Here is a 12,464-nt window from a genome sequence, read left to right as displayed (position 1 = left end):
ACTGGGTGACAAATCTCTCCTCAAGCCACAACACTGAGAGGCCATCTCTCACATTGACATTTCTCAAGATATGGAAAAAAACACATTTTGATCGAGGAGTTCTTTCAGTTCTGATCTGAGAGTAGAACAAGCTCGGAATTAAGAATGATACTGGAACTGTAGCAGAATTCATTTCTTCATATGAACAAATTATGTAACTTATTTTTATTTTTTTCCATAAGATCACGCATATGGCAAATTAAAAATAATTGTATACCATCTTTGCTAGCTAGATGAAAGAGGGTAGTAGAATTTGCCTTTACTCTTCTGTTCTTCTAAAAAAAGTAATCAGCCAACATGAATCTAACCCTAGCTCATTGAGGATTAGGTAGATAAACATGGCTTATTTATAAAATAAGATGACTCCATTTTGCCAAACTTTTAGCAGCACATATCCAACATAAGCTTTTGATTTTATGCCAAATAACTATAATTTTTCAACTGTAAATTTTTAAGACTACTTTTTACTGTAAGTCATGTTTTAAATGAAAATCACAAAATACAGTATATTACCATGAGCTTTGATGAAAAGTAAATGCAGTTCACAAACTGTATGCAACTGCCATATCATAAGCAGAGGAGAATTGAATAGAGGAAACACTGCAGTTGCTTAGCCTTCTCTCAAATTTTCTCAAAACCAACTTTGCAGTAAGCAATAATTACTCAGACTAAACCAGTAAACCAGACTAAATTCAGTACAATACTATTGTCTCCCTTAAGAAAGTGAAGCTACTTTATTGAAATCTGACTTTTATGACTACACACACTATGACTTCCAACCAAACCAGAACATATCTAAGACCAGTGCTTGAAAAAGACTATCAGCTATATGCCCAATCTCTTATTGGTGTAAGAAGCTAATATTTTTCACAGCGCCACCTACAACAAATTAATTATACTTATGGTTTTAAAGATTAAGACAAAAATACTTTGTGCAGCAATGTTTTAAATGCCATTTCAAACACAACAGGACCCCTTGTCATATCTTAGAGCACACAGTTATCTGAAGATAGAGGTATCAAGTTAAAAATCCGTGATCACAAAGAGCATGCTGAGTTTTCACAGTAGGCAATGACCAACAGTAGCTCAACGGTTGCCAGTGAAAACTGTTGGTAAATCTTTGCAAAACAACTTTTGCCCGCTCAGTTTATAACTAGAAGTTTTTAGAAAGCATCTTACCTTGTCCTCTTGGTGTTCGTTTCCTGCGATCTCTGAATGCTGCTCCTGACTGCAAGGCCTCAAGCAGACTATCCATCACTCCCGTCTCATCACCCTCTGAGAATAGGAGAAAAATAATATTAATCTCAGTGCATTTGAAATCAGACTTTAGAAAGAAAAAAAGTGTTGTCAAGTTTACATAATGCTTCCAAATAAGAGACATATACGTTTTAAAGTAATGGATCCTGTCAGTGCTTCAGGTATCACTGTCTAGTTTGCATATGATGCTCTATTAAGCAAAATTAATGCCAATCCTACTGTTCTTTCAACTTAGAGTTGTTATCTTGTGCATTATTGATGACATCTTCAGCATGCAGATAGACAGCTGCTGGTGAATGACTGCTGTTTCACTGTTAAATTCTTTTAAGACTTTCCTGAAGTAGAAACAGGTCATCTCTTCTTGATTTAATCAATGCACATGGAAAATCTGATGAAACTGAATGGCACAAAGTTAAATATTGTAATACTGCAAGTATTTTATATGTTGCCTCCCACCTTCATGATGCATTAAATCCTTGGGGAAAAAAAAACATTTATCTATATGACATGCGAGGATACATACGCCATATACTACGCATGTAACAATATACCATGGATCATCTTAAGGTAAGGAAAGAACGAAGAGGGAAGAATCATGCAGTGAAACTGGGTGGCATAACATTTCTTAAAAGCTGAATTCTACTTCTGCTAAATCTTTCTCTTCTTTTCCATATCCAAGCTAATCTGTAGCCTTTAAATTGCTGGACTTTATGGTGCATTTTGGAAATCTGGGTAGAAAGACTACCTCCTTTTTACGTATTTAAATCTTTAACTTCCTTTACATTTCAGTCTATTAATAACAGTTGATAGCAGCATTCAACAGCATGAGAAATAGAGGTCAAAGGACTGCAATGTTACAAAACTATTGATGAATGCCTCTCTTTCTGTTCTCATGTCTGTGTTATAACCCAAAACTAAAATATAGACTAGATTCAGCAGGTAGGTGGACATTTTATTCACATCTCTCAGACTTCAAGTTAATATAAAATTCCCCATCACAGAGTGGGAAGATAATTACTTTATGCAAAAGATTTACATTACAGTAAAACGCTTCTGACTCACACAAAGTTTAGGAGGTTAAATGCACATTCAAGCTCTCAAATGTTCAAATTTAAAAGCAGCTTATTAATGCAAAAGATATTCTGCCCTGGTTCTCTATTACATTTAGATTTATTAGACTAAATCCAGACCTGATATAAGACCACGCCAATCCTAAAACAAGACCTGGTTCAAATTTCTAGATGGTGATCTTCAGTGTAACTACCTGATAAACTTAAATTATACATCAACATAATTTAAACCATTATGTATAATATACAACACATACATAAAGTTCCCTCCAGTGGAAGATGAAAGGGAGCAGAGCAAGAGTAGCAACCAGCAGAAGACTCTGAAAGACCAGTTTTAATTACATTCCATCTAAAACCCTTAAAAAAAACCTAAGCTCCTGCAAGATAAATAAGGAAATTAGCTTCTCTGGATTCACACTCAAATATACAAGGCCAGAATCTTCTCTAAAGCATACAACATAATTATTTTTCTTTGTGTTCCTTACCCTACACATGCTTATTCATTGATTTATTGTTGGCTCTGTATTAAATTTATTTTCTAAATCAAAGGTCTGTGAATACACTTTGTCCAAACTAATACACATCAAGTTGGTCTGAAACATTTAATGAATGTGCTGTAATACACAGAATTAGTTAATATGTTAGAATATTTTATGCATAGAAAAATTACAATATCATTCAATCTTCATTAAAAATAAGAGTTGGCAGAGTTTATTGAAAAAGACAAAAATCCTTCAATACTTCATAAATGTTTATGCAGCCTTCCACTTCTTTTTTGCTGAGTGTGCTACTCTACCTGCTAATTACTGCAACTGCTAAAAAACACCCTATTTTTGGAATATCAAAAGATACACTATAAAGACACATGAATTAAGGAAGCTATAGAACAGAGTGATGAGATTTTTAACTCCTCAAAGTAAAATTTATGCTAGGTCTGATCTCAGCACTGCATCTTAATCAAAGTCATCAGGTGATTAAGTGGAAGCTGGACAAAGAACTGCGTTTTCAGTTAGCCTTCATTAAAATTCATAAACAAAATTCAACAGAAATGTCAGCCTTTCTCACAGTTCTTGCTGAGGTACTTCACATATTACCAGCTATCTCCTTGATTTCCCCCCCCCCCCTTTTTTTTTTTAATACTACCTACAGCAACTTGTAGACACAAATCAGAAACAAAGACAAAAACTACCACAAGTTTCTAAACTGAGAAACTTATTTCCAACAGAAATTGTCAGTGGAAATAAAATACGTAAACCTTATTTCTCTTTTAGATATCTTCCATTGTACACAAGGATAGGGATTTCATCTGGAACAAGTAATTTTCTTCCTCATTCTTTCTTTTCCAAGTTGGTCCCAAGCATTAAAGAGACAGCAAATGTATGCATGCATGCAAAAAAATTTGCAAGCTGTTTCCATCTTATGACTGGCTCTGTAAGACTTTGATTAGCCTTAGCAAAGAGCCAGATTCACTATAGGTATTAAACAGAACTGAAAAGGCAAAAAAATTCTTAATCATTAATTGATGTGTGAACTACAAGCGCGATTTGTTTTAATTTGGATTTCACACTAATATTCTATTGCAGGTTTGGTGCGTTTTTAGGTTACAGTAAGACTCGTCCTCTTGGAGGTCCCACAATTTAGACCAGTGTTAGTCAACAGATTTTGGCCACTTTTAACGATAATAATGAAGACAAAAATAACTTTCTTCTTCCATAGAACAATATTATTGCTTCTTACACTGCTGAAGAGCCCCAAACAAGCTGAGAGGCACAGAGAGAGAAAAAAGAAATATGAAACAATGAACAAATAAAGTCACATTTCAGATGAGCAGGCAATCTTAATATCAAGATACCTAAACTTTTCATCATTTTTGACCAGTTATAGGAAACAGAACAGAACAGAAAAAGGAATTAGAGTAGGCCTTAACGTTAAAGTGTATATGAAAAAGACTGGCATAAGCTCAATTCACTTATGAATGCTGAGGAATAGTCGTATCATGCATCTATAAACAAATTTGCTGTGTATAAAGGCAATACGCTGGATTTTACACTTTGCTTTTATAAATAACAACAGATTTTAGATGAACTGGTCTTAATAAGCATTTAGTATTTGTGGTCAGATTTTCTATGTTAAATGACATTCTAAACATTAGTACTCTGGAACTAGACTGCCAATTTCAAAAAAGGAGACCTTTGATAAACCATAAGAAATTAAATCAGAAACTGAAGATCTGGATGTACAAAAGGGTGGGGGGTGAGGGGTGAAAGACAATATTACAAACAGAACAGTGACTATTGCTAGAGATGTATAATAATGTCAACACAGTCAAACCGGGTGAACTTTTAACTTCAATGTTAATGCACATAAATAGTACTACCCCTTGGAACAAAGACAAGATAGATAAATGACCACGGATGAGTAATGCCAAATCAGCTAATATAAAGTTCTCTCAGCTGACGTGGAAGCAAATTGCAAATCTCTTTGAAATTAACGTGCCATTTGAAATGACCAAATACCTAGTAATATTATTATTATTTGAGAACAGCAAATGTAGAATTTGTTTATAATAAAACCAAAACATTAGCTGGGGAAAAAGAAGTATGGTAGTCTTCACCTGGTAGTATGAAAGGCCTTTCGAACAAGTTTTGAACACAACAGAACACAAGATTATGACAGTATAGTTCTGCCAGAGATATTAGACTAAATCTATGGTTTATCGTTTCTGTCATTTGGCTAGAAAAGTTCTCTCTCATTTATCTGGTCTTCAACATTTGAAATAATGGCTGCTTAATTCATTAGTGGAAGGTGCAAAAGATGGTCATTAGTAAAATATCTGGCTAAGTAACAACAAAAGGTTGTTTATAGATAGGAAGCTTTAACATTTGAGAGCTTATCAGCTGAATTTTTCTGAAAACCTAATTAGTGGATTTGCCATAACAACAGATGACATGCAAATATCTGATCAGTATGTTAAAAAGTCAGCATACTCTATTTCCAATAGTAGTGGTATACAAGCTTGATTACAGCATTCACAGAAGACAAATCACAACTGGAAAAGCCTTTACAATAATCAAGGGAGTGGATTCTATCAAGAAATGCCTAAGGCAGCATGATTTCTTTAGACTACATAAAGCAGCCACTGAAAAGAGGTATGACAACCTCATTCTGTGTTTAGAATCTGCAAAGTCCCAAGAGAGAAAACTCATCCCAACAGATAACTTCCCCAAGAGAGGGCTGTTTTGGTACAGCAGCAAACAGGAAAACATTTAGGCCGAGTTAGTGGAAGTATCTTTGCAATCAAAAATGATGTTCCAGAACGCATTTCCAAACAAGACTGTGGGAATAAGAAGTCTAGAGATTTTAAGGATGAAGCAAAAAATTCTGAGAGGAATTATATAATATAGCACAGGCAATAGCAGCAGCATAAGTCACATGATCTTTTCAATCCACTCTACCTAAAGCATCAATCTGCAACTCCTTATTGATGGGATATATTTTAAAAGGGTACAGGATAAAATGGGGAATGAGTGTGCAAGAAACCAATTACTGGCACTCGGGCTGTAACTCCATGCATAAGTTACAGCATGGAGAACAAAATTCCTGGGTATCTGCAGTCATGAACTAAGCTTTACTTTTGAGCAAGTGTTTTTTATTTTCAAACGTCTTCTCGTGCAGATATGACCTTTATATTTATGAGGAAAACTGTCCTTCCAAATAATAATTGTTTGTTTAGAATATTTATCAAGACAAAAGTATATTAGGAAGTCTACGATCAGGTATGAGTAATCTATCTTGATTTTTCTTCATATAACACACTGAATTCAAAACTTTACAATCAATTAGCAGTTTAATTCTAATGTATAGTACTTCCCAAAGAAGTAAATATCAGGTAGAAACAAAGCATATAATCTATTTCCAGAATATTATTTTTAAACTTCAGCTTTCCAAAGATAGATAACCTGTCCCAAAGTCAAGCCATTCTTTATATTTTATCCATCAGCAAATGGCATATGGAGATGGATTGATAAGATTAACTTTACAATTTTAAATATTTAGAAACAAGGCAGGAAAAGAAACATTTTTCTAAAAAGGTAAAATTAATGTAAATGTGCCTTTGCATGTGCAATACTATTGCAGGAAAGACTACAATAGTATTACACAGTCCTTAAGCCTCCCTCTGTAAAATATAAAATCAAGTTTTAAAAAAAAAAAAAAAAATCAGTACATGAAGGACTAAAGATTTCAAGCATGCTTTTAGACACGTCCTGTTATCACCGAGTCTCCCTTCTGCTTTGCATGTACATTTTTTTAATTGTCACCATCCTTACATGGGAATCTCTCTTTGACAAGTACTTAAGATAGGAAATGTTAAAAAAAAAAACCCAAAACAAATCAAGATGCTTTGCTGTTCCGTAGGCCTTACGTTGCTTGTATCCACTGTATGAGAATTTGCGTAAAAACAGTTCAAGCAGTTAACACAGTCCAGAGACAAAGCTCATGAAGCACATCAGGTCTTTTACCCAACACAAATAAGAATACGCAGCTGACATTTAACCTACCTCTGGAACACAGCAGAGGGATTCAAGTATCTTCATTTTTCAAAATAATTATTTGAAACAGCCTGCTCTTGCACTGTATTATGACTATATCTGACATAGATGTAGAACTAAGATTCCGCAGTATAGGTAGGTAATTTATTTTAGCATAATTTGTACACTGCTAAATTAACCATGAGGACTGTGTTATAAAGGTAGAAAAAAAATCACTTTAGAATGATGAAGAATGTTTACTTTATCTTATTTTTCACAGAGCAAACGCAATCCTTCACCTGCTTCTGTAGCCGTTTTCTCTGTTTCAACAGAGTTCCTCTGAAACAGAGGAACCATTTCAACATGGAGATGAAGATAAAATATTTCCCTTTGCTATCACTGCTAGCACCTTATGAAATACAACCCTTAAGGTAGATATAGAATCCTTTATGTCAATATTACCTTCCTTTATCACTTCCTGACAAATCTCATGTAAACCTCTAAAAGAGACCCCAACGTCCATACCTCCCAATATTAAATGCAAAATAATGTTCTCTTCTATTTATAACTCATATGATTAAAATAAAAATTGAAGTTGACAAAAAAATATACAGGTAAAGTATCATTCTTTTGCTAGCCTGAGGAGCAATAAAAGCTACAGCTGAGCCAGGACAACAGGTTTTACTGTCTCATTTTTTTTAAAATAACTGCTACTAAAATTTCATATTGGAAACTGAAATGTGTTTAGTCTGTTGTAGCCTATGAGGCTTTTGAAGTCATTCTTGCAATTAAAAGAGCACTGCTGAAAGGTCCCACCAAAAAACATGTGGTAGTGCTCTGTTTAGGGACTAACCTGAACCATGAATGATAAATGTACATAAAATCAGAGCTCTTTCATAGACTTTCCATAAAGATGGGAATATTTAACTTCTTGGGTTGCCTCTGGTTCAGTAGGCATTCCTGAACTTGCTTCGGTGGTAGTGGCCAGCTCTGATGATTTCAACTTCATGGGAGTCTTTAGTTTCTCTCCTCTAAACAATCATACGAAATTGTCCTAAAAATAGGTCCTTACCTTCCTCAAGAAGACAAGTAACAATTTCCCTGAAGCCAAGCTTACTTCTTATGAGCTATTTTGAAATGATTTTTTAAAAATATTTAACGTCCTTTTTACTTTTGAGTAAAAGTATTGAAATATTTTCACTTCCTTTCCCCTCCCCTCATTACAGAACACAAAGAAAGAATAGATTTAAGTGAGGTCTTAAAGTAAATTTAGAAGAGGTTTTATCTAAACATTGCCTCCAAATATCAGCTATATTTCCACGCACTAAAGCCACTTTCTTCCCAGCTCAAAATGTTCAAGGGATTCAGAAACATAACTTTCTGATTTAGATTGGAAGAACTAGAAACTTGGCGAGACCAATTTCAGTTTCTTTTTGTGGCCTCTATCGCACAAAGTTTTACCTCAGCCTTTACCATATTATCATCTATCAAAAAGGCAGGAATAAGCATCTTCTAGCAGATTTTTTCAGGACCTTCATGATGAGTGCTTTTTCAGTTTGCAATAGAAAGGAGGCTATTTTGATTAGAACATAAAAAATCCCAATAATTACTATTGTTCTGAAATGAAATATAAGAACTAGGGTAGCACTATTGATGGTAACATGAAACAACCAAATAGCTTAGGCTTTTTAAGTTACTTGAACAACTTAAGACTACAGGAACTGCACTTCACTTGAAGCTACAACAGAGCTCAGCCCATGCATCCAAAACATGATCCACCTCCTATCTATTTGGTTTCTTCAGTTCAGATTCACAGCTAAGGCTCCGAGAGGCCCTGGGAACATGCTCTTGTTTCTGGAGTGTTTTGCTGCCTTCCCTTTTACTGGGCTGCACTGATTACTACAGGAATACTCATATATTTTACTGGTGCACTTTCATTTTCCAGTAAAGGCAATACCCACATGTACTTTGCAAAACACCTTGTACTCATCATTACAAATATAGTAATTGTAAACTAATCTAAGTTAATAAAAAATGTAAGTATTGCACAGTCATTTGGGCAATAGTTTACAGGAACTTCCCAGGAAATTTTTCATAAATTTGGGTCCTTACTGAAAGAGTCCAGTCAAATACCACGTTAGGTAATACATGCTGTCTACCTGCCTGCTTCTCCAAATGGTTTCAAAATTACACTTCTATTCACATCTTGCACTACACCGTTTTGCTTTGAACTTCTAAGTACTTTGCAGAAGTCTAATGTGTGTCCTGTATAAACTTTTAAACAAGACTTATTTATAATCAGTACGACAACTTTTAATTGCAATATATTCACTTAAAAAGGTCAGTTTTCAGTGTCTTTTGGAAAGTGTGTTTTTGTGTCCTCCTCATATATTTGCATTTTATTCATTTGCTAAATTCATTTTGCATGCATAATAAATATCTCGAGGAAGCAGTCTTCCTCGGCATTTTGCACTAGAACAGTCTCATGACTGTTATTTACTTTTTAATTAAACGGGAACAAGTTAGGACAGTATGACTGATAAGTGAACCTATACCTCATGTCAGTTTACAAAACAAGGCAAATCCTTGCTCACATACTAATTAAGCTCATTGTTTATGATAACCTGATGTCAGGCTTACATAAAGTTAATAGAATGAGAAAAAATGTGTTTTGTTGTACTGGCAAGTTATTGAAAACAATTTTTGAAATGCACACACTTTTTCATTTTCAGAAAATGTCACAATGGTCAAGGTCTGCTTCAGCAAGAACATATTTAATTTGAATGCATCAGCATTACCCCTGGGGCCTCATTCTGAATGGACTTATGCCCCTTGCAAGGATGACTTTCACTAAACTTAAAAAAACAGACTTTAATGTGGATTACTTAGTAACAAATGGGAAGACATTGCCTCTATGTGGGAAGGGAAAGATTGTGCAGCTCAAAAAAAATGAAAGAAAAATGACCATATGACACCTAAACAATTAAATGCATGTGTAATCAAGTTCTACTACTGTTTGAAGGCTACACTTCAGTTACACTACTAAGCAACTTTTATGTGATTAGCAGATAAATAAGACAGCACAAAATCATCAATGCTTTTGGCATTAGAAAATAATTTTCTTTTAAAAACTGCTTATAGTTGAACAACTGCTCCAATATTTTAGTATTCTTGCTGATTTTTTATTTTTTTTTATTATTTGTGCTGGTTTTGGCTGGGATAGAGTTAATTTTCTTCACAGTAGCTGCTGTGGGGCTATGTTTTGGATTTCTGCTGGAAACAGTGTTCATAATTCAGGGATGTTTTTGTTATTGCTGAGCAGTGCTTACACAGAGTCAAGGCCTTCTCTGCTTCTCATCCCACCCCACCAGCGAGCAGGCTGGGGGTGCACAAGAAGCTGGGAGGGGACACAGCCGGGACAGCTGACCCCAACTGACCAAGGGGATATTTCAGACCATAGGACGTCATGCTCAGCATCTAAAGCTGGGGGAAGAAGAAGGAAGGAGGGGACATTCGGAGTAATGGCGTTTGCCTTCCCAAGTAATGGTTACGCATGACAGCCCTGCTTTCCTGGAGACAGCTGAAGACCTGCCTGCCGATGGGAAGTAGTGAATTAATTTCTTGTTTTGCTTTGCTTGTGTGAACGGCTTTTGCTTTACCTATTAAACTCTCTTTACTTCAACCCATGAGTTTTCTCACTTTTACTCTTCTGATTCTCTCTTCCCCATCCCACTCTGGGGGGAGTGAGCAAGTGGCTGTGTGGTGCATAGTTGCTGGCTGGGGTTAAACCATGACACTATTATTCTTTAATCTTGTAGTGACCTCATTCAATTTATATTTAAATTATTCCAAGTCCTAAACCAATTTTAGCCAATTGTACTAATTGATGTCACAAAAAAATATCATATTTCAGTGCCAGAACCACAAGTGACCAATGTTGATCTTAAACTCATTTTGGGATGACAATTACAAAGTCAAATAGGTAACAAAGAAACCTGTCTGTGACACACAACAAAATATTAATCAGACAGGAATTGTTTTATATGAGCCCTTCTACCTTTTAGAAGAAAACTTCCATAGCTGACCTTTTCTTATTACAGAGTTCGCAAGAAAGAAAACTTTTTAAAAATACATTTTATTTTAGAGCAAAAACAACTGCATGCCCATATGATAGAGAAGCAGTTATCTTTCATCAAACAGGTTAAATAGTTCTTGGCCAGCTCCTGACAGCCCTATCAGTATACGTTCATTTTTATCACACATTGAATCTCAAAAAAAGGGAAGTAATTAGTTCAGACTAAACTGCCAAACTTCATTTCTTAGCATGATACCTCAACAATATACCCAGTTGGGTGGGGGGCGGAAGGAATTTCCTTCAAAGGATCTTTACTAAGCTTCATTTTTGTGAATTAGCTTTTTCAATAGCATGCTTGACTTTCCAACCCCTATCTCAGGACTTTTCCTACCAAGAATGTGTACAAAGAAAAATGCCACGACAAATGTCAAGCTGTAACTTGTCCATGTTTTTGAATCCTTGCTACACAGATTCCAAAGTGGCCCTGAAAGTGACACTGTTTTCCATAACTAACCAATTTCAGGTGGACTGGACAAGTATGGAATCCGAATACAACACAGACATCAAAACTTACCAGAATTTAGAATGTGTAGCCCAAGATGTTTCCAACAGGAAATTTACTGTTGACCCTGATATGTCACAGGATTTACCTGGAATCTACTGATTAGCCCTACTGCAACCACGGAAAGCTTCACTCAAAACAATAATTATTACAGAGTATATTGTTACAAAAATACAGAAGATAGCAGAAACCACACATAGTTTCAGAACTCATTTATAAGCTAGAGCCCAACCTTGAACATAAATTTCCTCATTAATACAATTACCTGTTTTTTTAATACTAGTACAGACCAACTATCGGTTCTTTTACTTTTCTGCAAAGATTCTAGTTGGTAGTTTTCTCATTACTACAATTTCATTGTCTAAAGAGATATTTTGTTTTTAGCTTTTGATGGCTGTCTGAAAATCATTTTTTACGTGGTAAAGTTGAACATTCTGTACTCTCAAGACAAATGTTGCTAAATTATGGCTCTCACCTTATGGAATGTGACACCGAATGATGCCTCTGTACGTTTAAAATCTAAATTTCCAGACCTGCAAAGTCACACTTTTACCTTTATTGCCCATCTGGCAATATCTAAAAAAACCCAGCCATATTTCTACTTTCTGCTTTCAACAAATACCGGATTTCAACAAATTCTGGATTTCATACAAATCCAGAAGCAGAGTCTTTGTTTCTGCTGCACATTTAAAAGATGAAATGCAATATGTTTAGAATTTTTTAGATCTTCTACCAGTGATTTGCAGAACTCACCAATGACCAGCAATTTCAAGTTGAAAGTCTGATTATACAACTAACAAAGAACACTGAAATCAATGCCGTAACATTCAAGTTAATTTAATTAGATCTCTATATTTGACAAGAAATAGGCTTTTATCATTAAAATAAACGTCCTTTGGTGCCTTACAGAACTTCTCCTTTTAAGTATACAT

The 12,464-nt window shown here is 35.0% G+C and overlaps 1 protein-coding gene across 1 annotated transcript in view; it reads right to left on the bottom strand.

The window, feature by feature from the left end:
• DIAPH2 (diaphanous related formin 2) overlaps positions 1-12,464 on the bottom strand; it is a 265,679-nt gene that overhangs the window by 71,766 nt on the left and 181,449 nt on the right. Inside the window, exon 28 of the mRNA XM_050902012.1 lies at positions 1,219-1,314. Coding sequence (XP_050757969.1) covers positions 1,219-1,314 — 96 coding nt within the window. The remainder of the gene's footprint in view (positions 1-1,218; positions 1,315-12,464) is intronic.

This window comes from Gymnogyps californianus, chromosome 9, assembly GCF_018139145.2.
Source record: "Gymnogyps californianus isolate 813 chromosome 9, ASM1813914v2, whole genome shotgun sequence".
In the NCBI taxonomy this organism is placed as follows: Eukaryota; Metazoa; Chordata; class Aves; order Accipitriformes; family Cathartidae; genus Gymnogyps; species Gymnogyps californianus.
Note: the sequence above shows the minus strand (reverse complement) of the source record. Positions and strands in the feature narration are given on the sequence as shown.